Here is a 27,615-nt window from a genome sequence, read left to right as displayed (position 1 = left end):
AAAAAAAATCTCATTCCACATTATCCCACTATATGCTACTTCATAAAACTCTCAAGAACCATCTACAAATAGTAGAAATTAATTCAATATTTCAAGTCATTTGGAGTTTTCATTTGCTGGTCACCTTCCATATACATTGATTTGGAGCATATTTTTCAGCTCTTTAAGACCTAATTACTTACTTTGTCTGCTGCTGCCAACAAGTTGTCAGCCATTTTGTCAAGGTTTGGTGCTTTCCCTGTGTAAATGAATCTCATCATTTCTTTAAAAACCTCAGGGTCTAAGTCATTTATTTCCACTCGATTCTGATAGTGAAAACAACAAAAAAGTTAAACTTAGAGAACATACACAACACATACCAATCAACCAAAGGGAATCTGACAGTAATTTAAAAGCCTCAAATCTACACTAAAGTACTTTATAACTCAAATGGACATATACAGATATTTCTAAAGTCTATTTTAAAATTTAAGTAAGTAAATCTTCACTATGATAATTAGGCAAAGAGAAATGGGCAAGTCTAAAAGGAAAAGCACATAATATGTGAAAGATGTCCATCACCAGCCCTAGAGCCCAGACCCTGACACTTCGACCATGCCAACCAACACTATGTGGGAATATAAGCCTCAATTTCTCAATAAAAAGAGTTTAAAAGAAAATAAACAAAAACATAGGCCAAACAAAATGCATCTGTGTTCAGTTTCTGACATCTATACTACAGGATATTGACTATTAACTTTTTCTTTGTTGAATTCCTAGGTCCTAACATAATGCCTACAACCCTATAACCACCAGCTCTATTCCCAGTATTAAGCAAAAGATAGGGCCAGGTGTTTGAGATAATAACAGATAATAACTACTTCAGAACTCTCCCTTTTGCAAAAATGGCATGTATTATTACTTATCATCACTTCCTTGCTTACTCAAAGCAGTCAGGACTAAAGAGGACTAGTGTCTCTTATTTTTGCATTTGGTTTTTCTCCTGAAATCAATGAAGCTAAACGTCTGACTCTTAAGAGACAACTTTTCTCACCCTTTGCTGTCAATGACGTCTGACATCACTGACATCTTCCCACTTGGAAGTTATCAGAAGGCTGATCAAAGCAGCTTCGCAGACCAACCATCAGAGGAAGAAAGCAGCTATTTTATTATAGCTTCTAGTTTTGCAGAAACAATGAAGTTGAACTACACAAATAAACTCTGAAGCTGTCTATCTGGAGCCCTAAGGCTCACGTGTTATGCAACCAGCAAAGAATCATCCTCTGATCTCTAATATATTTCAAGATAACAGGTTAAAGAGAATCATCTGTGGGAACCAAACAGGTAATATCTTGATTCCAGTTAGTGTATAATAATACTGGAGTAATCTATGTCCCTTGTCTTAAGCCTAATAAATATCCACTTATTTTAGTGATGACAACAATGTAGACATTATTTTTGTGGCCAGAAAACAAATTCCAAAATCAACCCATGAAGTCTACGAAGGGGGAATGTAATAATACAATTTAATGAGAGGCCTCTCAAATAGTTATGTACCAGAATTGTACTTTTAGATAACAACTACACGTTTATTTACCTACCAGACAGGTATAAAATAGCTGTTACTTGGAATATTCACTGAGCATCCACACTAAGTTACATCTATTGTTCTATTGGAATATTCACTGAGCATCCACACTAAGTTACATCTATTGTTCTATTACAGAACACATTTTTTCTCCTCATCTTTTTATTTGGTTCTAAAATGTTTCCCCAATTATCACAGCATGAGATCATGCACCACTGCTTTTAAAATATAAATTCCACTATTTTACATTTGTAGAAATTAAATATTAGCCTTGAAGCCATGTTTACCTTTTTGCTTTCTTCCATTTCATGTTCAAACATTGCATTAAAAACTGGGGATCGTGCTGTAATAAGATTAAGCATCATTATTTCACACATAAACTTGTCTTAGAGAACACACCACATCACCCTGAAGTGGAAAGTACCTGCAAGCACAGATTTATGAGCTTGAAATTCATGTCCTCTCACAAAAAAACTGCAATCTGTGAATCTCGTATTTTCCCAGAGATTACCTAAATCTTCTGCTAGTCGACATTCAGGCACCTTCAAAGTATTTGTATTAGTATGTCCTGATATATTAACTGAATCTTGGACCACACTCACCTAATAAAAAAAGGAACAGCAAAAGAGACACTTTCACAAAGTAATATAAACAGTTGCTTTCTAAGTCTATACTTAATCTTTTTATGTTTAAGATTGTTTGGATGATTCAATGTATTCCTAATCAAAAATCCTAATGTGCAGAAAATGAATTTAAGGGTACAATTTAAAGGAGAAATATTAAAAAAGATACAATGTAAGTATGTTTCCATAGTGACATTTTACATAAATAAATGAGTTATCAATTGATTGAATGTCTATTATTTTGATAATTACAAAAAAGAATTCGCAATTGAAAAGCTACAATATGATGTGAATTACAACAAGAAGAAAGTGTTTTTGTATGGTAAAGGAAGAAATTCCTTTCTTTTTTCCTCACATATGGACAAAGTGACTCATGCCTGTAATCCTAGCACTCTAGCAGGCAGAGATAGGTATATTGCTTGCGCTCAGGAGTTCAAGACAAGCCTGAGCAAGAACAAGACCCTGTCTCTAAAAAATAGCTGGGCATTGTGGTGGGTGCCTATAGTTCCAGCTACTTGGAAGGCTGAGACAGGAGGAACACTTGAGCTCAGGAGTTTGAGGCTGCTGTGAGCTATGATGACACAGCACTCTACCAAGGGTGACAACGTGAGATTCTAAGAAACAAACAAACAAAAAACACAGCAAAAGGCTCATAATGATTTTTTTACAGTATAAAAACAGGTTATAAAACTATAGCCTATCATACGCAAATTTGAAAATTTTCAAAGTATTATTTCCACGTTTCAACTTTAATAAAATTTAGTTAACTATATGGCAAAGCTGATTTAAATTTTAAGTTGTAAGTATTCCCACAAAATTGCGATTCTAAAAGTTCACAAAAATATTTTATGAACTATCAAAGCAAGAGCAATATAAATATAATTAATTCTGTTTGCACACTTGTTATTCACCTAGGAAATAACCAATCAATAAAGTATTATTACACTACTTTTATGTAGATTCCAATGTGATATGGATTAAAGATACATGGATTACCTCCCATTAAAGATAATTATATACTAAATAAAATCCTAAAACACTATTGGTAAGTCTTGCTTGTATACCAGCTTTAAGAAAAGGTATTTCACTATATTATTGGAAATTTTATATTATATTTAACAAATTAAAGAAAACATCAACTAGTAAAAAATGTTTCAACTAGTAAAAAATGTTTCAGAGTAAATATTCAACTAGTAAAAAATGTTTCAGAGTAAATAAACCTTTTCTTTAAAAAAAAGTAAAAAGTACTACATCAGGTTATCTATTGTTTTGAGGTGCTAAATTTTGGTGTCCTCTGTTATGAAATCAGATACCTGCATTCATTTAAAAACATTTTATAAAGATTTTATAAAATATAAGTATAAATAAGAACACATATAAATACAGTAAACAATGTAGAATATATTAATCAGAAATGGGTAAGTCAGACCAAACTACTAACGTACAAAACATGCAGTGTAATAATGGTCCAGTGGAAAATGTTTAGAGTATTAAGTCTCAGAAGTCTCAATTCACCCAGAAGTACAAACATAAATCTCCTGTGAACAGATACTTCTACAGAAAAACCAGAAAATTTCAGTCTTTCAGAAGATATTTTTATTAATCACATTTTCCCCCTCAACTTGCATGTTAATGCTTGAAATCACTTGTGTCATAGTAATCATAAATCACCTTATTTTTTAAAATTTTACATTAATATGAACGTACAAATGATTTAATTACAATATTTGCATTTGCTAGGTAAGGTCCCTGTTGCAGTTGTGCCCCTTACTCAGAAGGTGTGCCATATACCCTTACACTATACCCATTAGGTGAGACGTTCATAACACTTTATAAAGAGATTTCAAAGTGAGATCAAGACAAGGTATAGAACACTGCCAGTTATTATGAAAGCAAAACTAAATCTAAATTTCCAGTTGTCTCTTTTATGGCTCTTTGTACAAAACAATACTTTTTTGATATTATTTAAAATTTAAATTACTTCAACAAAATTATTATCAAAAAGTATTTATCATAATAATTTTCTGAGCTGTTTTTCTAAACATAAGAACCAAGATATTACCTACCAAAAAGGTTCTTCCATCCCATCAAATTTAAATTATCTCTAAAATTTTAATAACTACAAATAAAAAGAAAAAAAAGGAAAAACTTCACTACTCTTTACATGATTATAACCTTATGATATAGAAACCAAAAACCTGTTCTAAGACTGAAAGTATGTGCAAGAGTTATAAAAATGTAATGGAATAATTACTTTGGGGAAAGATTTCTTATATTCTATTTATTGTCTAAAGCTATTTCAAAATAATATAATGTAAAAGTTAAAAAATGCATTAATATCAGGCATATTTATTGATGTCCCATTTATATTTTATATAAAGCAACCATTATTCAGAATAATTTATATTACTAGCATACCTATCTACATAGCATTATCACAGCAATCACTAATTTTCACTAAGACATATAATTAACATTTCATACTTCAAAGAGTATTCAAGGGACTATTTATAGAGCAGAAATTAATGATCTAATTAAAAATTAATAGGCAATGAATTCTGATTATTCTCTTGATACCTGTAATTAAAAAGAATGATAAAAATTTAGTTTTTTTAATCATGTATTCAAATATTGGTAATAAACACTCTTAATGAATGGAACCTAGAATGAAAAATTCAGGAAAAAGGCTGAGATTCTTTCCTAAGGTCAAATTTGTTTTCTTCTTTAAAAATTAAAAGAAGAAAAAATGCACAGTACTCTAAAATGTCAAATGTTGCAAGTAAAAACCTCAAACTCATTTAACATCCCTTTTTCAAATTTGCTTTTGGCTCAACTCTAAGAACATAATCTAGACTGAAGATGAATATTTGAAGGATCTAATCAATTTTGTGACTATCCCAACAACTTGGGTCTCCTGTAATGTGAAACTAAGGTAACTACTGGTTCCAATTTTTAAAAATAAGATTTTTCCAACTAGGAAAAATTTTAATAGCTAGGAATTTCCAAAGCTACACAGTTCTACAATTTTGCCACTCTAATAACTGCTTATCTACTCCTTCCAAAGTGAAAAATTCATAACAGTCCACTATCACATTACCTTTTAGAATAGAGGGTCCTAGAATTTTTTTTTTTAAACTTTTGTAAACAGGTATCATTTTTAAAAGTCTGGTGACAGAAATAGGGTAGTCAACTTTTCATTTTGCCAAAAAGGTTTTATTTAGAAAATAAAATCCTACTTCAATCCATGTTATAACAACTATTTAAAAACACAAGGGCATCTGCTATGCTTGGAATGTAGCCCCCAAAGTTCATGTGTTGCAAATTTAATATCCAATGCAATGGTGTTGAGAAGTGATACTTTCCAGGGTGATTAGGTCACCCTCATAAATGGATTAATGCCTTTGTTAAGAGAGTAGGTCTGTTAAATCAGAGAGTAGGTCTGTTAAATCAAATGCTGGTATTTTCTATATCTTTTACCATGCTATAATGCAACAAAAAGGGCCTCACTGGATGCAGTGTTAGTCATGGACTTTGCAGTCTCCAGAACCATGAGCTAATAAATGTCTGTTCTTTTTAATTACCTAAACTCATGCATTCTGTTATAGCAACAAAAAATGGTATAAGATGGTAACTTAGCAAAAGATAGGATGGAAAAAAGATGTGTCTTTAAAAATAAATTAGTTTAGCTTTATGAAAAACTCGTATTTTATCTGTGCATATGTATTTTTCTATACATTACGGGTTTGTAGACTATTAGGATATTTAAAATCTGTTGGATTTCAAAACCAGTTTTCTATTTTTCCTATTCTTCAATTTCTGTTCTCTGGATTCCTTTGGAAGAGAGAGGATAGAGATGTTTACATTGGTAGACATCTCTATCTCTGGCTACTTCAACACCGTATATAAAACTTGTCTAAGATTAAACTATGTTTTACAGAAAAAGAGTAGCACCCAACTGCCTTACCTGTCTACAGCACCACTTGCAGGGGAGGGGGAGGAGGCAGTTCTTTAGGTAGGGCAGTGCAATGCTTCCTCCTCTTCTGCAAGCAGTGCTGGAGATGCTGTAGAAGGAAGGGCATCCATGAGAGGGGTGGAAGAAATGATGGAGGGCATGAAGAATGCTGGTTGAAGTACTTTTTGCCCACCTATGCTAAATATGGTGCCCAGGTATAAGTCTACATTAGTTAAAATAAGGTATATTTCAGGATCTAAAAATGAATCTGATCAATGCCAATTTAAAAATCTATGTTAAAAAAATAATGTATGTCATAGTGAGTTCTATTTTTAGGGTTGCTAGTGTTTATAATCTAGCATAAGAACACTAAGCACACTTCAAAAATACCTATCAAAAAGAAGGTCTTAAACTTAATTTCAGCCTTAATTCTGAATTTCTTGGTTGTCTAGGTTCCAGGAAAGTATACTTAGAAAAAATATTTGTAATATTTCAATCTTAAAGTAGTATTTTCTAAAAATGTTTACTCATAAAAAAACTAGCTGCAGTGTATCCTTTAAATTCTAAGATAACATTTTCAAAAATGAACATGTTAAAAATTCTGAACGTTAAGGGCATTAAAAAAGTTAAATAGTGTAACATATTTATGCACATACTACTTAGAATATCTGTTTATTGGTAACCAGTGCTCTTGTTTTTTTGTTTTTTTCTGAATTATTTAATGATTAGCTCTGCTCAAGAGACTTGTGGTATGTGTTTTATCAACCAAATAATTGTATTCACAATTCATCATACAGTTCATTTAACTTGTCTAACTGAAAATAAGATGCACTATGTAGTCTCTGGGGCCATATTTCAATTATTCTTCTGACATAAAATAATGTTATACAATTAGTTTGTAATATTTCCAAGAAATTTTACACATTTACCATAAAGAGATTAAAACTAATTTAATTACACTTAAGTAGTTATCATGTTTCTAAGACACAATAACCTGTAGAAATATATTTAATATTGAGTTTACCTGATCACAGCCTTTTCAACTACCTTTCTTATGAAAATTATCAACTGCCTTAAGCATTTCAATAAAACTGTTTCTGATGTATATTCTCTATAAACCATTTCGCTAGCATAAAATCATCTGTAAATGCACTTTAAAGATTATTCTTAAAATTTCATAATTAATTACTGGCAACAATGACAAAAGCAAATCCAAACCTCAGATTAAGACAAATCATAACTTACTGGCAGAGGTAATGCTATCAACTTTCAAAATATGTCATTTTGTGCATATAACATACCTAATAAGTTTGTCAACAGACATGGGCATATCTTAAAAACTTTAGAACTATTCTTAGAACGCTATTTGATTAAATTAATCTAATTCCCTAAATAATCAGAAAGCTTCCCAGTCTTTTTCTAGTACTTTTGGGTTAAAAGTGATAAACTCAAAAAAAAAAAAAAAAGTAATAAACTCTAAGAAATCATATGTCATATAATCAATCTAAAAATAAAAAAAGACCATTTATATCAAAGATATACTTTTTAAAGATTAATACTTTGAAATTTTTGTGTAAAATACGCACATCTATAGTCTTTTCAAGAGAATGAAAGTTAATATGTAGTAGCATAATTGTACATACAATTTATAGCTAGAGACATGACAAAATCTTTTCAGACTGGGCCACCACATTGATTTATAAAAGACTTTTGTCCTCTTTTTCTAATCAAGAATTTACAAATCAAGCCCAATCAAATTATACTAATTATTTAATTTTTAAAGTATACCCAATATTAATCCAGTTTATACTTTTGCACATATTTTAGTACACTAAATATGACCATGGAGTTCCTTAGAGTAAAAAATGTACCCACCTCACAAAATAATGTAAGCTTGTCATCTGGTAAAAGACCATTAGCTTCATCAAGCAAAAAATCCCTTCTAATGAATTTTTTAAAACCCCAGTCCTTCCCTTGCACAAATCGATATGCTCTTTGGCTTTCTGGTGGAAAACAGAATAGGAATTTAAATAAAACAGTATCCAAAAATCATTTTTCTTCATGATAACCCAGTTAAAATGTACAGAAATAGAACTTCACCAATATATCCATCATAAAATTTACAGATATTTGTGTTGATAAACAAGATATTAACAACAGTTAAGTTACATAAAACAGATCACTCCACATGGTTACTTAAATTTTGGCCACTGTTAATGAGCTCAATTTCAGACTTCTAGATCTCTAAGTAGAAAAGCCAGACCAAATCTCATGGAGAAGGAAGAGATCTTTTTAACAACCTCCAGGCCTCAAAGACAATGAAATGGGATCAAAATATATTGGTATAGGTATAATACTCATCATCTAACATCAGAATCTGGTTAGAATATACTTATCATTTTCTGTTTTTTCCCCATAAAAATGGATGTTGTAAGTCAAATAAGGCATCTTTTAAGCTGGCCTATCAATCCCACCGATTTAAGTTTTACTCAACTGCAGAAAAATCTAACTGGTGAAAGCTAAATAAGATCCTTGGCTGGCATTCATCCTTTCTTTCTTTGGGATGCCATGCCCTCCTCTTGCTCCTTTTCTCTCTCCCACATCCCATCTTCCCTTCCTTCACTCCTGGCTCTATGTTCTCTTCTCTCTCACACACATCACTTCTCTCCTCCACTTCGAATATAAACTTACACTTTTATACTCCCCAAAAGATCCTTATAATTCCTAAGTCTCTAAACATAATCCCCTCTCCTATTAAAAAAAAAAAATTCCACAGAAGCCCAAAAGATATTTTTACTATAATCTGCAGAAGATTTAATAAATCTGAACTATCAAAAGTACTATATAAAAACTGTATACCACAAAATAAACAAGAGCCTCTACAGAAAGTATTCATTATCTATTATATAAAGAATAAAAGAGGTGAAAAGCCAGTAATAAATCTAAATAGTGCTATACCATCTTAAAGGTGAGACAATGTGAAAATATGCATTATTTTGGCAGTAAAGGTATTATTTAAAAATGTGCATGGACTAGAATTTTTGTAATCAAGTTACTTGTTTCTATAATTCACTTCTAAAAATATTTAAAATTTAACTTGGCAGTTCATGGGATATTTTCCTATTATGCACAATGTACATTTCCCACTATACCTTTCTGTTATGAAGCTCCAGGCTATACTATTTCCTCTGCCTATATATGTAAATCATGGACTGAATTTAATAGATCCTAAACTAAGAAACAGTTTTTGACTTTAACAGGCCCTTTTAGTCCGTGTTCAGTTCGTGGCTCAAAAAATTCCAATGACAAAATATTAACATCAAGGCATTCATTCCCTTTCCTTCACATGCTTCTTTGGATTTTATTACCTGGCAAAGAGGACAAGGGAGAAGAGAAATGTTTCTTGAACACCTATGATATAGGCAAACCAGGCACCGTGCCCAAACAGCAACTATTTTTCTAAGTGACAAATGGATGTCAGTTTAAAACAAGAAGTTAAATTTTAATAGTATTAACTACTTTTATTAAGTCTAAGACTTAGTAAAACAGTTATTGCTGTATGCTGGAATTTGAAATTAAATAATGGCTAAATTAAATGATTTTGGTTAATTAAATTTTACTTGAAAAGAGAAACAAAACCCAACTTTTCTAGGTAAAGGTGAAGTCACAGTATGTAATTACAGAGACTTCTCCACTTAGTTTTCAAATAACTTACCCATTGCTTTTGTTTCTTCCCTTTTAGCATTCAGAAGGGAAAATTTGAATTTTGCTCGAACTTCACTTTTGGGGCAGCTGACTAAAAGCAAATATAAGGACAAGTAGTCCTTACTTTCATCATCTAATCCCTTTGGGTTTACCCTCAGGCACCTAAAATAAAACAATAGGCTCACATGGAGGAATACTTGAAGCATTCAAAAGAGAGAGGCAATACTAAAATCATTTGTTAACATTATCACAAACAGCATTCCTGTCAATATCCGATAGTTCTTTACAATTCACCATACTATTAGGAATATGTTACCAATCTAATATAAAATTAGACTAAAACCCCTTCAGGAACAACAATAATAATCAAACTGTAAGTAGCTGATGATCACATCAAAAACAAAAACCAAAATTCCAAATCTTACCATTTCATTTTGTCATTTGGGCTAGATGAAAATGTTGAACTTTTTAATACTTCACCCATTTCCTCTCGACAAAAACTGAAGTTATTAATGGTCCACATGTAGGAAAATTTTACTACTTTTACCTAAGAGATTCAGAAAACCACATTTATAATGATGACTTTCATGGTTTTAACTTGTTACATGTTAAACATTCTATGATCATTTTTCTAATGCTTCTATTAACTATGCCATAATAAAATGCTGTAAAATTTATAAATGACATAAAGTAAGGCATTTTTAACAGCGCATACCTGTGTATAACACCAGCTTTCTGCTATAGGACCAATAGACATATCTCCAGGTACAGGCGGGGTGGGTTCTTGAGACATTGCCACTTTATTGCAGTCTTTTAAGATATGCAGTATCCTACACAGTTGAGTACTTTACCTATAAAGAAAAGAAATTTGATTTACTGATCAACAAGTCTGACAGAATCAAGATACAAGATGTATTTAAATAGTCCTGAAACAATCAGGTTATAAAGCAGCAGTTCTCTTTGGGAGCAAGACACGATTCTAAGAGGGACTTTACCTAACAACGGCTGTCAGTGTAACCTGGTTTTTGTACCCTCAATGAATTCCCAACAATAAATGAAGCAGTGGTTCTCAACCTGTGAGTTACGACCCACAGGAACTGTATTAAAGGGCTGTAACATTAGGAAAGTTGAGAATGACTGGTATAAAGGAACATAAAGAATTACAAATAATTCAAATAATACTTAAGAAATAAAATCATACCTTGGTAATACACAGCACTTGAAATCTAAACATACTTTATAGATAAGACATTATTTTATGAAGGCAAGTTTCCCAAAATATCACAAATCAAAAAATAATGTACACTGTTTAAGAGTAAGATCATAAAATCACAAAATATCATGAAAACTTTAAGACATCAATATCTGATTCATTTTCCTTCATCTTTTCATTGACATATTTATGAAAATCTAAAGTTTAAAAAGTTAAAACTATAGATACTAGTCACTTATCTGTCAGACCCCAAAAGTTTTCAACAAGTAAAACACAGAATAGCATATAACAGGTAATGCTTTGTAAGAATTATATATATCTCCACAAAAGTTTATATCTATCTCAAATAGGCCCTCTGATAAGACCGCATCCCTATTAAGGTATTTCTTACTGAGACATACTATATTATGAAACTTTCTCCCATTTAGCTATTCTTATACTACATCCATTTAGAAGCATAATTAACTCTTCATAAGCTAGCCAGAATATTAATGACTAACATGATGCTATTTCACAACTTGGAAAATCTATAAAAGAGGCAAAATCACAATGTATATTCTGCAAGGCCAAGAAGGTTTCAAGATTACATTACAACATAGAGATTCAAGTCTGAGAACTCTCTTTTCATTAATAATAAGGGAAGAAAATTACATGAGTCCTATGAATAAAATTACTAAGGAAAAAAAAGGGGGGCTCTACCCAAAATGGAAAGGAAAACATTTGTACTATCTTTCTATTCCATAAAACAATATTATAAAATGAGAAAAAAAAGATTGAAGAAAGCTGCCTGAAAGACACAAAGAAACAAAAAGAGCTACGAAAGAAATACACTAAAAGACTGTACCACAAATAATAAATACATTTAAATGGGGAAGAGGAGGAGTCTGATCAATGCAAAGATTTCCCCAAATCTGAGAAAAGTGATTTAAAAAAGGTGACAGATACTGAAGACAGAAAATAAAATCAGAAATATTCAACAGATAATTGTCCTAGAAGCAGACTCTCCTTAGCTGAATGAAGAACTTGAACTATTCCATACAGATAAGCTCCATAATAACCAGAACAAAAAACCATCACTGACACATGGTTCTATAAAATTCAAATCTAGAAAAAAAGTTAAAAGTATATGTTTCTTGACATGAACACAAATCAAACCTAAGGAAAACAAAATAATTACAACATTTTTTTTTTTTTTTTTTTTTTTGAGACAGAGCCTCAAGTTATCTCCCTGGGTAGAGCGCCATGGCATCACGCTCACAGCAACCTCCAACTCCTGGGCTCAAGCGAGTCTCCTGCCTCAGCCTCCCAAGTAGCTGGGACTACAGGCGCCTGCCACAACACCCGGCCATTTTTTGGTTGCAGCCATTGTTGTTGTTTGGCGGGTCCGGGCTGGGGATTCGAACCTGCCACCTTAGGTGTATGTGGCTGGCACCTTAGCCGCTTGAGTCACAGGCGCAGAGCCACAACATTGTTTTAAAGACAAAGAAGATACATCATAAGAATTTTATACTGTATCATGTTTTTATTCATTTCCAGATGTGTGAAATATGTATGCCAATCTCACAGCTATGGAGGAAGAGATAAATTCACTATTTTCTAGCTAAGGACAGATGAATCAAAAGGAAAAACAAAACTCCCATAATGAAGACGTTCTAATTTTTATACCTTAACACATAAAACAAATTCATAATGTTTTGAAACTGAATGGACATCAAAAATATAATTCTTAAGAGACTGTGACAAAACAAGTTAACTGAGTACTAAGTAAAACTATGAAATAACAATTATTCTTAAGGCACAAAGTCAATGAGGCTAAGGCATAGTTTTGAAACATATAAATGAAGGAAGACATTAATCTGAATAATTCAGAAACAGCTGATTCAAATCAGAAGGCAGGTTTGGTGAAAAACCACTCCACCTCCTATGATTTAAAATTTAGTTCAAAAAAAGAAAATTTGTCAAATTAGTTATAATTAATTCGTTGACAGGTATTATTATTAAGTAGTCATTTATAATACACTCTTCAAGCTCAGGAAACATGTTAGTGAAAAAACACACAATGGGTAAATAATCAGGGGAAGAAACCATAATAAACAAAATCAAAGTAAGTAAAAAGAAATATAGGATAGAATAATTGCTATGCAGTGACTGAAAATTCTTTAATTAGATAGCAAGGAGGCTACTTTAAAACAGGGTAATCAGTTAAGGCATTTCTAAAGAGTTAATACTGAGGTGAGACCTAAAAGATTTTTTAAGAAACAGCAGAAACAAGTCAAGGGAAGATTGTCTTTAAGGGTAGAGAGAGCACAGCAAGTACAAATGTAGGAAAGAAACTAGAAAACTTTAGATAAAGAAAGGCATCCATGTGGTTGATGTCACTGAAGAATTTTAAGTAGGAGAAAAACAGTATAATTTAGAGAGTAGAAAGATGAGAATGACAGCTTTTAGGGACTAATTTGGCAATAAAGGATGGTGAAGAACAAAAGTAGGAAAACAAATTAGAAGGCTTGAGAGTAGTTTGAGTAGAGATAATGGCAACAGAATAATATGGTACAGCAGTGGAGATGGGGGAAATGGCCCATGGATTTGGGAAAATATTTTAGAATCAACAGAATTTGCACAAAATTAAAATTAAAAGGAAGAGCAATCAAGGATAAATTCTAGTTTGGGGCTTGAACAACTGGGAAGATGGTAATACTGTAAGAGAGAAGACAGGGACTACTATACTGTATAGTAATCTGGGGGACTTAGGGGATTCAATTTCAATAAGGTGATACACGAAACATTAGAAAATACTTCAAACAGAACTTCTAATCCTTTACGATTAGAATGCTTATGTAACTTTCATTTTCAGTGACAGAATCTATATTGTTGTATACAGACAACTGTATTTACAACTCACATACAAAATGAGTTCCTATCTTGTGATGTAGCTGCAGCACAACATTATGAACTGAGGAATCAGCAAGGCAGCCAGGATGACAACACTGCAAATATTCTTAGAAGCATTTAAAAGTCAACAATGAGCTTTAAATAAGTGAAATAGAGTGGATACTGCTTAAATAAGCAAGAATGGAACACACGATGTAAAAAATACCATTGCCTTAAAGTAAAGTGTAATGCAAATCACTTTAAGAACATTATACTGTGACATTGTTAACAAGAATTATTTATTTCTACATAAAAAGTAACTATTTCTTTTAAGTATCTCTAGTTGTTATATTCAATTACTTTCATAAACCAGAAATAGTTATTAATGTATTTTTATCTGAAAATAGTAATATGTAGGTAGTCACAAAAGTTGAGATCACTAAGAGTACCACCACCATTTTAAAAGATGTTGGTTAAGAAAATGAAGATATTGTCCCCATGAGTTTTCAACTGCTTTATTGAGGCATAATTTTCTGTTATTGTTGTTTTATCTTTTTTTTTCTCCCTTTGGTCTTCCAGTGAGGACCAAAAACCATCTAGACAAACTCTGAAAGAGCAGTTAACACTTACTGAGGTATAATTTACATACAGCAAAGTTCACCCAGATCAATGATTTTTAGTGACTTCATACAGGTAGCTGGTGCACCAATCAACATAATGCCATTATAGCATACTTCCATCATTCCAAAAATGTCTATCTCCAAGCCCAGATAACCACTAACCTTCTTTCTTTAGTTACAACTTATCTACAAATTTCATGAAAATAGAATTGTACAATAGTCTTACGTATGCCTCCTGCCTTTTTTCCTGAATATGTTTGTTTCCTATTTCTTTGCATGTCTCAATTTTTGGTTGAAAGCTGGACATTTTAATATACTATAACAACTCTGGATTCTGACTTTTCTATGGTTTGTTTGCTATTAGTAAGTTGCCTAAAGTTAACTGCAGTTATCTGTGTTACATATTGTGTAGCTGATACTGTCTCCATTTAGCTTTTTATTCTTTTTTCTTTTTTTACCCTGGCTAGCAAAGTTGTAGGCTGTCCCTTTCTCCTCAAACTGAGTTTGCTACTTTTAGCTGATAAATCCATAGGTTTGCCATTACCTCCCCTCATTCCCAAATCAAGCCCACCCTATCTGGCAGCAAAGGTGCTGGCTTTTGTAGCTAGTCTCAGGCTAGCAAAACTACCACTGTTGTCTACTGAGCAGAAAGAGGTACAGAAATACAAGTTGAGTATTTCTTTTAGGAAAATTCATAGTTAATTAAATAAATGTACTTAAAAAGTAATGGTTATTAGATTTATCTGTTAGGAAAATCTCTAGGAATAGTATAGGAGAGGGCCTGTCCCTATCAATACTTTTTTCCAGTGATCCTGAAGACAGCTGATAAAATAGACCATCATAACCAATCATGAAAACAATAAAACAAGAAAAATATTTGCAATGAACATAGCACATAAAGCTAGCTTTCCTAATATGTAAAGAATTTCTACAAAGTAGAAAGAAAAAGGCCCTGACTCAGCAGCTCGTGCCTATAGTCCCAGCTACCTGGGAGGCTGAGGCAGAAGGACTGCTTGAACCTAGTTTGAGGCTGAAGTGAGCTTACTACATTCCTTCCCTGCAACAGAGCAAGATCCTGTCTCTAGAAAATTAATAAAATAAAATTTAAAAATGAAAACAAAACAAAATCAAATAGAAGTAAAAAACAAAATTCACAGGAAAGAAAATTTACTCATAATTAGAAGAATAAAAATTAAAACTACGTGGAGAAGCCACTTTTTACTTAATCGGACTAGCAACATTCCAAAAGATCAGCAAGAGTATAAAAATAGTCTATGACATTCCCAGTGGAAACATAAATTATAAAGTTGTTTAATAATCTCCCTTCTTATTTTTTATGGTGAAATGTCCACCAAAAAAGGTAAGAAAATGATTCTAAAATATAAGCTATTAATTTTTTTTTTTTTTTATTGTTGTAGTTGTCATTGTTGTTTAGCTGGCCCAGGCCAGGTCTGAACCCACCAGCCTTGGTGCATGTGGCCAGCACCACAACCACTGTGCTATGGGCACTGAGCCTAAGCTATTAATTTTTACAAGTATAAAAATGCAAATGGTGTTATTTGATATCCACAAGAATTGTTTATATGGTTTCTGGCAACTAAGAATGATTTTAAAACATTCAGAAAAAGGGGCTGAGATGAACAAGCCAATTCACAGAATAACTACAAAGGAAAAAAAAAGTTTAACATCATTTGTAATCAATGAAATACAAACAAGAACCTATATCATTTTTCATTATAGTACCTTCAAAGTTCATTTTAAACTGCCAACCCGTACAGCCAGAAACATTGCAGAGAAGCAGACATGACTATATTGAAGATAAGGCTTCTTTATAGAACAATTTTATAATTAGTATCAAAATAAATTCTCTGTAGATTTATCCTGGGAATTCACCTCGGGAAATATATAACAACTGTGAAAAAAGATAATTATAAATCTACTACGTTTTTGTAATACATTTACATATAGAAAACTGTACAATCTTTAAGAATATATTAAATTTTCTTAATGATGAGGAAAAGTGTACAAGATATGTTGCATACATAATAAAAAAAATTCAGACAAAGAGCATGTTTAAAAGGACCTCACCTTTATAAATATAAATGGCATATAGAGTTAACAGAGGTATTGGAACATAAAGAAAAAAGTGGCAGATAGGTACCCTGATTTGCACTTTGTCATTGCAGTGATAATGCCAAATACATCTAAATATTAAGAGGCTATCTCTGGGTGACAAGATTTTTTTCTTATTTTTATTAAGTAATATTTTCAAAATGGGTTGCTTCAATTAGTATAGAAATAAAAAATCATGTTTTTTAAAAGAACAGAGAAATATGGTTATTTTTAAACTCACAGGGACCCACAAAAAACAGGTATCTTGTGTGTGTGTTGCTGTCAAAGTAGTAAATATTGCAGTGGTAGGTAAAAGGAGACAGTAAGCCAAAGAAAACTTTAACCTTAAGTTTTTATAAGAAGATATTAGTGTAACTTAATAGTAACAAAATACATAAATAAAAAACAAGTTTTAGAAACCTAAACAGGAAAGAGGAAAATGTCCTTTAATACCTCTATAAAAGTTGTTATCTTCCTGAAGTATAATGCACAATATAACTCATATATAAAAGTAAACTAAATAGAAACAAAAGACTTTTGTTTTCTCTCTAGCTACTCCTTCAAATGATACAATTACTGGATAGGGGTATGGAGAATTTTGGTGAGCAGACTGTATTTGTGAACAACATTTATATATTTCATACCCTGTTTACTCCTCAGAAATTCTGTGAGATGGGTGGTAATAATCCCACCTCAATAATGAGAAAACAGGTTTGGATAGTTTGAAAGTTTAGGCTATAAGTAACAAGACAGAGGATGAATACAAATTTACTTTCCTCCAAAGTCTATATGCTCTTTCTGTAGAATCAAGCTTCCCTTTTGATTACAAAGCTGTAGCAGCCCTTAACCTAACCTGATCCAATTCTTATTTTAAAGATAAGGACCACAATGAGAGAAACAGACTAAAACAGAAAAAAATAAACTGTCCAAATTTATACTGCTATATAAATATTGGAACAAAGAACAAAGACAAAGATCTACAAATGCCCATTTCAGTGCTAGTTCTAGAACGCTATTTTCCCCCTTTCTCTTTAAAAGAAAAAAATAGTAGACCATCCTAATTTTGTTCTTACAGAAAAAATTAGTAGGAGAGCGTACAGTCAAAATAAGACCTAAAGAATAACATGGAACAATAAGTACATTCATATCAACAAATGAATAAAAGGCTTATTCCATGTTGTTATATAAACTTATTTTTAAAATTTCAAGTATGATGTTTCCTACTTATTAAAAGCAAGACTTGTTATTAGAATAAACATATACAAGACTTTCTACTTTAACAAAATATTTATGTGCCAGAATATATGTGTATGTATATATATATATATATATGTGTATATATATGTTATATAGACACATACAACTACCTAATTTTATTATTAAAAATCTTAAATATTTAGAAAGTATATAGGGCTGGGTGCAGTGGCTCACGCCTGAAATCCTAGCACTCTGGGAGACCAAGGCGGGTTGATTGCCTGAGCTTACCAGTTTGAGACCAGCCTGAGCCAGAGTGAGACCCTGTCTCTAAAAATAGCTGGGCATCATGACAGGTGCCTACAGTCCCAGCTATTTGAGAGACTGAGACAAGAGAATCATTTAAACCCAAGAGTTTGAGGTTGCTGTGAGCTAAGATGCCATGGTATCTTACTGAGAGTGACAAAGTAAGCATTCTTCAATGCTTAGCCAAGCCATTTGTAGCTCTGCCTTAGTCTTCACTTTCTGTTGCTCACCACTTGTCAGCCAGAGTTGAATGTTTAGGATCTTCAAGAAAAAAAAAAGATAGAAAAAATATAAAGAACCAGTCATCAAACAACCATGTATCCATCATACCGGTGAATCCTACTACCACCAAATTTCATACCAGAAATAACCTATATCCTGAATTTGTTGATTATCATGCCAATGAATTTGTTTATATTTTTTCTAAAGATCTGTGGATATAGATGCAGATATAAGAAGAATTTCACATATATGTAATAAAGTACATGTCCACAGATATCACCAAAATGGTGGTGTACATGACTTCAAAACTCCATCCCTCCTCAAGAACAAAAACAGAATCAGTTTGTTGGAATTCTAGAACCCAATCAAAAACTTATAGCCAGGAAATGCTTAATGAATAAAGAAATCACTGAATTTCAGTGAAAAGGGCTATGCCATTTTAAGACAACTGCTTATTATGGCCTCCTTCCCAATTTGGTGGTGACTATGAAGTCATCAGCCTGCAGTCCTGCCATATAATGCTGGAATCTGTGAGAGCAATATGGCTGTGTGCTTCAACCCATGTAGTAGCTCCCTGAAGAACTGGTCAAGGATGAGTGACCCCAGCCTTGGAGCTTTTCCAAGGTAGGAGACAACATCCTGGTCTCTGGCATTAATCAAAAACGTAAAAAGATAAATGTTTTCTAGCTCCAGCCATCCCGGGAGCTCCAGCCTTGGAGTTTTTCCAAGGTAGGAGACACCATCCTGGTCTCTGGCATTAATCAAAAACATAAAAAGATAAATGTTTTCTAGCTCCAGCCATCTAGAAAAGGAATAAAACTTGGCATAAGCAACAGCCAGACAGAAAAGGTTGGGTAGGAAGAAGCTAGGAAAGAAGATAATTGTTAGAAGGGCTTTGAAAAATTCCTATAGGTACCAGGGAATCTAGAAAGCCATGTGCATGCTGAGGGCCAAATACATGCTTGAAAAGATAGAAGATCCTAAACATTCAACTCTGGCTGACAAGTGGTGAGCAACAGAAAGTGAAGACTAAGGCAGAGCTACAAATGGCTTGGCTAAGCATTGAAGAAGTGTCATAACAGAAAGCCAATCTGCAAAAATACTCATATGTTCATGGAAATCAAAAATAATTTGAAAGTAAAAGGAAGAAAAAAGATATTTCATGCAAACAACAACCAAAATAGTTGTTTGACTATAGTGTAGTGCTACAAGACAAAATAGACTCAGTCAAAAATTGTTACAAAAAAACAAGGGACAATATATATTGATAAAAAGGTAAATTCATCAAGAAGATATAACAACTATAAACATATATACACATTATAACTTATATCAAGCAAAAACTAACAAAACTGAAAAGACTAGACAATTCTACAATAGCCAGAGGCACTGATACTCAATAATTAATAATTCATAGAAGAACAAAGAAGATCAATAAACAGAGGACTTGAGCAAGAGTACAAAACAACTAAACCTAATAGACATTTCATCCATCAACAGCAGAATACACATTGTTTTCAGTACACATGGAACATTCTCCAGGACAGAGGATATGCTAGGCCTCAAGTCTCAAAAAGTTTAGAAGACTGAAATTACAGAACGTGTCTTCTCTAATGGCAGTGGAATGAAACTATAAACCAATAATGGAAGAAAAAATTAAAAATTCACAAATATGTGGAAATTAAGCAACCAATAGGCTAAAAAGAAATCACAAGAAAAATTAGAAAATACATTGAAGCAAAAGAAAATGAGAACATAACATGCCAAAATTTATGAGATGCAGCAAAAGCAGTACTTAGAGAAAAATGAATAGCTGTAAACACCTGTATTTGCAAAGAAGATCTCAAAAATCAGTAAGTTAATTTTACACTTCAAGCATTTAAGGGGAAAAAAGAACAAACTAAAAAAACTAAAGTTTATACAAGGGAGGAAATTACAAAACTTAGAGGGAAAACAAATGAAATAGAGAAAAGAAAAGCAATAGAAAGTATCAAAACTAAAGTTGGTTCTTTGAAAAAATGAAGAAAACTGATGAACCTTTAGCTGGCCAAGGAAAAAAGAGAAAAAACACACACAACTAAAATCAGAAATAAATCTTAAAGAAATAAAAAGTATAAGAAATTACTATGAATAACATATACCAAAAATTAATACATATCGATTTCTCCTAGAAGAAAGGAGAAATTCCTAGAAACACACAAAATACCAAAACTAACTCAAGAAGAAAAAGAAAATGTGAACAGACTTACAACCAGTAAATAGACTGAATCGTTACAATCACATTTATATGTAAATAGGCTACATATTCCAATGATCAGACTCAATTAACATCAGAATCTATTAACCAAATTTATCCCATTATCAGAAATAGGGGAAAGAAAAGATCACTTTAACAGTTGTAACAAATGCACTTGATAAAATTCAATACTCTTTCAGGACAAAACCTCTATAAACTTTGAATAAACTTGCTTAACTTTACAAATTGTCTACACACACACACACACACACCCCCTATAGTAAGATTACCCTATGAGATGGGAAGACAAGAAGACTACTATTTCTATTTCCATTTAAAACATGTACTAGAGGCTCTGGCAAGTACCTTAATGCAAGAAAATAATTTTTTTAAATATCCCATTTATAGTATAATTTAAAAATCTACTACCTAGAAATAAATCTAATGAAGGATGCAATCTCTACATGGAAAACTACAAAATGATTTTGAGAGAAAGTAAAACTAAACTGAATTAGTGAAGAAATATACTGTGTTCATAAATTGGAAAATTCAATACTGTAAAGACACCTGTTTTCCCCAGACTGACATATAAATTCAATGCAATCACAATAAAAATCCCAGTGCTTCTTTTTGTGGAAATTGACAAGTTGATCTAAAATTTACATGGAAATCCAAAACGGTCAAAAATAACCAAAACAATCATTAATAAAAAAGATGAAAGCATTAGAGAAGACAAAAATTTATCTTCCACCTCAAGTATAGCAACTGAAATTAAGAAAGTATAGTACTTCCAGTATAAAAATTGAGAAACCAACGAAAGAAAGACAAATGAAAGAAACCAGAAACAGACACACAGAGTCTGTTCATTTATGACAATAACGACAATGAAGTACAATACAGAAAGAACGATCTTTTAACAAATGGTGCTGAAACAAATGAAAAGCTATATGGGGAAAAAACTTTGACTTCTATTCACATCACATACATGATCGTTCCAAATATATTCCAGATATAAATATCAAAATAGAGAAACAAAGATGGAGGGGGGAATGGAAGAATGTCTTTAAAACACTGAGACAGACAGATTATTTCTCAAACAGGACAGGAATTAAAAGAAGGTATCTGATATCAATACTTACATCAATACTCATATCAATATAAGTATCTGATAAAGATTTACAACCAAAATATACAGAGAATCCCTATAAATTCTTAATGCAGGCAATTCAACAGAAAAATGTCCTTAAATACTGTATAAGACTTAAATACTGTATAAGAAAATGAAAAAAGAGGATATTAAACTATTAATAAGCATATGAAAAGGTGTTAAACTTCCTTAGACATCAAACATACTAAATCAGCAATGTGATACTATAACAGAATGGCTAAAATGAAAAAAACAATACAAATTGTTGGGACATATGAAGAACTGAATCTAAAATTGCAATAATGATCAAAGTATAAGTTAGTATAACCACTTTGAAAAACTGTTTGTGATCTCTATTAAAGTGGAACAAATCAATACCTAATAACCCATTAATTGCACTCCTGGGTATATGTCCAATAGCTTACATTCATATGTTCACCAAAGGTAAGTACAGAAATGTTCATAAATTCTAGATATAATTAAGAAAAGTAATTAAGAATTAATTAGAAAAGTAATAAAGAATTTTTGATAAACAAAAACTAAAAACAATCCACCAACAGTAGAATGGATAAATTGCGGTATATTTATACAATGGAATACTACAGTAATGAAAATGAATAACCTGAAATCAATATCCAAAATGGATGAATCTCACAGAGACAATGTTGAGCCAAAAAAGCCAGACATAAAAGAGCATATGCTGTATGATGCCATTCATACTAAGTTGTAAAACAGGAAAAACTAACTTATACTGTAAGATGTCAGATATAAGATACCACAACGGCAAAGGTAGAAGTGACAAGACTTTAAGGAACTATGGATGACAACAAGGTTTATAATTTAGAAAACAGAGACTTGATTCGCTAATAAAAGGGATTCAATGTAGAAACAGTATGTTGGGTTTTGGAACAACTGAACAGAAATTTGAGGAAAATTACAAACATATTCAAAAAGGTCACAAAAATATACATCATTTTTATTGGAGCTTTACAGAAGTTCACACACAGAAGAAGGATACAATACGAGAAATACTACTTATTGGCTTCCTATGAGCCCCATGATGCAAAAATCTCTACTATTTTAGCAGAGAGAACAATCACCTCTGGTAACTAACATCTGCAAGTATGCTTGCTACTGGTTCCAGCAATCCACGGCCAAACTTCTTCACCAAGAGTTTTCAACTCATATAATTGAAGGAACTTTTCTCTGCAAATGTACCTTCAGTAGTACAAAGAGAATCATTGTGAAAATGTATAATAATCTGCTTCATATATAGCTTTGCAGAAACTTAACTGTTCTGGAAAAAAAGAGGTATCTAAAAGGTATAACGAACATTTTCCTGAACAGCAAGAAGACTCTCACTATGCCAGTCTCAAGTATTTATCTAATTTGATTCTTAAATTAATTCTGTAAGAAAGGTAATAATTGCCTCTGCCAATACTACAGATGAGAAAACTACAGTTACTTAGCAAAACAGCTAAGTAACTTACCCAGGGTCAAAGCACTAAGATACAGCAGTACCTGCTTGGACTTGAATCCAAGCTTACACTAAATTCTTAAAGACTTATCTTTTCCAGCATGTCAGTAACAGGAAATAATGCCTAAGCTCAGAACAAAGGTCTTCATATTCTCTTCTTAATTCACATGTATCAAAGGTATATAGCCTTTTATCAATTTTCCAATTTCTAGTTACCTGAATCACCTATTGCACCCAAGACAGAACTTTGAAAAAAATACTGTATATGGCTGAAGGCAGTAAAGTAAGCACTTTATCTGTCTCTTTTATTTCCCAACATATCAATGAGATAACAAATTTTTACAAAAATAAAAAATGAAGTCACAAGGAGCTAGAAAATAAGAGAGGGTAATACTGGTAGATTAGAAATTCCTAGAAATTCAAGGCAGACAAATGGGAACAAATTAGCAGCGAAATCAATTAGATGAGGAAAAATTAGCAGACAAATAACAGAAGAAAAATCACAATCCAAGATACTAGAGGAGGCCATGCTTCTTTCAAGGAGACCCAAAGAAAAACCAACCTTCAATTGAATATAAAGAGCAGGAAAAGGCCAAGTGGCAATCATCAGGATAATTATTTTAGACATGGTATTTAGGTTGAGACAATTGTGGTTTTCCTCTTTTCCAAGGCTGGTAGTTGTGCCTTTTACCATCTTGCCAAAGGAAGTGGACCACCTGTCTGGGTATGTTTCTTACGAGAGTGTGGGCTCCTGAGAGACAAAAAGAATACAGATAGGTCTAACTTTGAGTATCACAACAAACATTAGGGATGAGATTGGGGTGGGGGAGAAAGGGAGAAACAATAATTCCTAAAAGAAATTAAATGGTTATTAAAGTACTCTACCACACAAAATAAAGCCCTCCTTATTTTGACAGGTGTAAGGGTTTCTAATTCATTTAAGACTCTTTAGGAAAATCATCATGTTGAGACACCTTTTCACTTCCACTGAATGTGTCCACAAACTTCTCACTGAAGGAGAGGACTGCTGGAGAAACAAATCGACACAACTGCAGTGGAAACCATGACAGACAGATGCTATCACTTAATAATACAGCCCTTCATCCTAAAATAGTAATAAAAAAAAAAAAAACAAAGATAACAAACATTTGGGGAAAACTAATGGCATAAAAGTAAAGACCCAAAATGAGAATAAAAATAACCCTCATAGAAATGGAGACAATTCAGGAGACAGTATGATATATTTATAAAAATTCTCATAAAATATATTTGAATAAAGTAAGAAGAATCAGAAAGAGTGGTCAAAAACAAGAATTCTTAATTGAAAACAAAAGACAGACTACTTTTTAGGAGACAAAACACAAAAAATAAAGGAAATAAGAGAAATTAGGAACTTACAAATCAGATCAAGGAAGTCCAATATTCATCTAACAAGAGGAACTCATAAAAAAGGTAAAAACGATATATAAAGAAAAAAAAAAGATCATTTCCATAATCTGAAGGAAGACAAGATTTCATAGGCCCCACCAACTACAAAGAATGACTACTGAAAAAGATCTATACCTAGACATATCCTGGTAAAATCTCAGAATTCCATAAAAAAAAAAAAAAAGAAAGAAAGAAAATCTTAAAATGTCCTATGTTATCTACAAAGGAATAAGTCAGATTGAAATCTGAATGCCACTAAGGTAATAAATGCTTTTAAGGTTTTTGAGAAAAAAAAATTAAACTTATGACTTCCATACTCCAATGTATTTGACAATGAGTACAAAATAAAGGACATTTTTAGATAGCAAATACTTGAAAAGTTTGTGATCCTATACTGAAAATTACTTAATGTATTTTTATGAACCCAATAAACTCTAAACTTTTTAATATAGCACACCCTTATGAGTAAAAACACATTTGAAAATATTCCAGCAAACATTTATAAACATATTACTATAATAAATTATGCATATTGTAAAATATACCAAAATTAAAATAAAAAAAAATCTGGCAGCACCTGTGGCTCAGAGGAGTAGGGCGCTGGCCCCATATACCAGAGGACCCAGACCCAGTCGAAAACTGCAAAAAAAAAAAAAATAATAATAATAATAATAAAATAAAAAAAAAATCTGATAAAAATTTAACAGGTGTTTAATTCAGAAAATATTCAAAGTATACTGGCACTCCCCAAAATTCGTGTGCGCACTCTTTTAATGTGGATGCTCCTTTTTAAAGACCACAGCTCTAAACAAAGGGAAAAAAAAAATCCAAGAAAGAGAGAACATGAAGTTTAAGATTCCAGCTGAATATAGGCAGTCTCTGGGTTACAAATGAGATAAGTTCTCTAGGTTTATTCTCAAATTGAACATGTATGTAAGCTAGAACAGGTACATATACCTATTACCTGTAATAGCCTCCATTCCTAAGTGCAAGTCAAATGTCAGTCAGATATTTGTAACTTAGGGACTGCCTATCTGTCTTAGAAGGGGCTCAAAACAAAATATGAAAAATATTATACCTATAGAACAAAATGCAAACACCTTGATGATGTAAAATTAATTCATAATTGGGAGATTGAAAGAGTAAGGAGAAAAAAGACTATCATTCATGAGATAATACTATTTAGAATAAATAAAAATTTTAAAAAGAAGATTAACAGAAACTACTAACACAACCAAAGGCAAGCACAATTCGCAGAATAAAGCAGTATATAACACAGCATGCCAATTTAGACCACTGAAATCACATGCTGATTGCCACAGCCAACTCACACAAAACATTTCTACCACTACTACCCTACTTCATTAGATGTCTTTTACTACAGAGTTTTATGTGCAATTTTGTGGTCTTACCTAAATATAATCTCTATTTTTATTCATTTCTATAGGGCAAAGCCTAATACAGTGCTCAATGTTTGTTTAAAAATAAAAAAGGGAGAAGGCTATATGGTCTGAAAGAATTAATGGAATGGCTAATCAGATTTAGACACAAAACAGAAAGGTCATTTTATAGTTCTAATCATTTAAAACTAGTTTGCCTGAAGTTGACTAAAATGTATACTAAAAGGGAAAAAATATCTCCTCTGAAATAGAAACAACTGTGACTTACAGCAGATGGATAAAACTAAGTGGCAGCACATGTGGAAACCAAATAGAGCGGCAGGAACAAGGGGTGCTGGAGGATTCAGCAATGGCAATAGCAGAACTTTCAATAAAAAAATTGACAAATTTTTCATGAAGGACAGGAATAATATTCTTTCTTCCTGGTTACGTATATTTCTATACAAGAAAAAAGGTAAACGAGCTGGGGGGTGGCGGCAGGAAGAAGGGTTGGAGGAAATGGCACACAAAAAGTCATAGGTGATGGTAACGAATTTGTATGGAACTTCAGCTTAAAAAAATGCGTAAGGGTTGAGCAAATACCTTCACGTACCTTATAGTCTACTCACCTACTTACACATAGGTACTTACCTACATGTACCTATAGTCCTTGAGGATAAGTAAAATCACTGTTCTACTGTTTGAGCTCTCTGCCCAAGTAAAAGGTGACTTTCCTTCAGTTTGACAAGTTTTTCAATTTTATCAGGTTGAAACTGATACTTTTATAGGTTTAAAGCAGGAGAATATAGGTAATTTCATGTGGTCCAACCCAAAAGGCCCACTCTATAAGAGATTAGTGTTAGATTTACTGCTTTATATTTCTCTAAGGCAGTCATTCTCAAAGTGTGCATCAGAATTACCTGGAGGGCTTGCTAAATCAAAATGCTGAGGTCCTGGGCATGCCTGTGGCTCAAAGGCCCCATATGCCGGAGGTGGCGGGTTCAAACTCAGCCCCAGCGCGCCTCCCCTCCTCCAAAGAAAACTGCAAAATGCTGAGGTCCAACTTCAGAGTTGAATTCGTTGGGTAGGTCTAGATCAGGCTACTAAATTTGCCCTTTCTTTTTTTGAAGAGACAGAGTTTTCCTTTGCTCAGGCTATGGCCTCAGCCTAGCTCACTGCAACCTCAAACTCCTGGGCTGAAGCAATCCTTCTACCTCTAGCCTCCCCACCTGAAACTACAGGCACATCCGGCTAATTTTTCTGTTTAGTAGAGACAGGGTCTTGCATTACTCAGGCTGGTCTCTGAACTCCTGAGCTCAAAAGATCCTCCCACCTCAGCTTCCCAGAGTGCTAAGATTAACAGGTGTGAGCCACCAGTCCCAGGTTCAAATCTGTATATTTAACTATGTTTCAGCTGGTCTTGATATGGCTGAGACAGAGATCTCCCACTGAGAACCACCATGTGGTCCAATGGCTGGTACTGAGAGCTATTAATATCACTGATACAAAAATCTTATCATCACTACCCCAGATGTTCTTCATTCATCTTCCACCTCTAACTAA

General features: G+C 32.6%; 1 protein-coding gene and 1 non-coding gene across 3 annotated transcripts in view; both read right to left on the bottom strand.

The window, feature by feature from the left end:
- SPOPL (speckle type BTB/POZ protein like) overlaps positions 1–27,615 on the bottom strand; it is a 50,811-nt gene that overhangs the window by 10,665 nt on the left and 12,531 nt on the right. Inside the window, exons 2-8 of one of the 2 annotated variants that reach the window (XM_003794386.3) lie at positions 10,563–10,698; positions 10,273–10,394; positions 9,858–10,009; positions 8,018–8,145; positions 1,992–2,169; positions 1,855–1,910; positions 183–305 (exon numbers count right to left, since the gene is read on the bottom strand). In XM_003794386.3, the coding sequence (XP_003794434.1) occupies positions 183–305; positions 1,855–1,910; positions 1,992–2,169; positions 8,018–8,145; positions 9,858–10,009; positions 10,273–10,394; positions 10,563–10,640 (837 nt within the window). In that variant the 5' untranslated portion in view covers positions 10,641–10,698. The remainder of the gene's footprint in view (positions 1–182; positions 306–1,854; positions 1,911–1,991; positions 2,170–8,017; positions 8,146–9,857; positions 10,010–10,272; positions 10,395–10,562; positions 10,699–27,615) is intronic. The other variant, XM_023515846.1, reaches the window with a different exon arrangement.
- On the bottom strand, positions 14,498–14,559 carry LOC111726795. Its single transcript, XR_002774491.1, has one exon. It is a non-coding gene; the product is annotated as a U7 small nuclear RNA (small nuclear RNA).

This window comes from Otolemur garnettii, unplaced genomic scaffold, assembly GCF_000181295.1.
Source record: "Otolemur garnettii isolate 467f Iridium unplaced genomic scaffold, OtoGar3 scaffold00080, whole genome shotgun sequence".
NCBI classification, from domain to species: domain Eukaryota; kingdom Metazoa; phylum Chordata; class Mammalia; order Primates; family Galagidae; genus Otolemur; species Otolemur garnettii.
The sequence above is the reverse complement of the archived record's forward strand: the minus strand, read 5'-3'. Positions and strand labels throughout refer to the sequence as shown.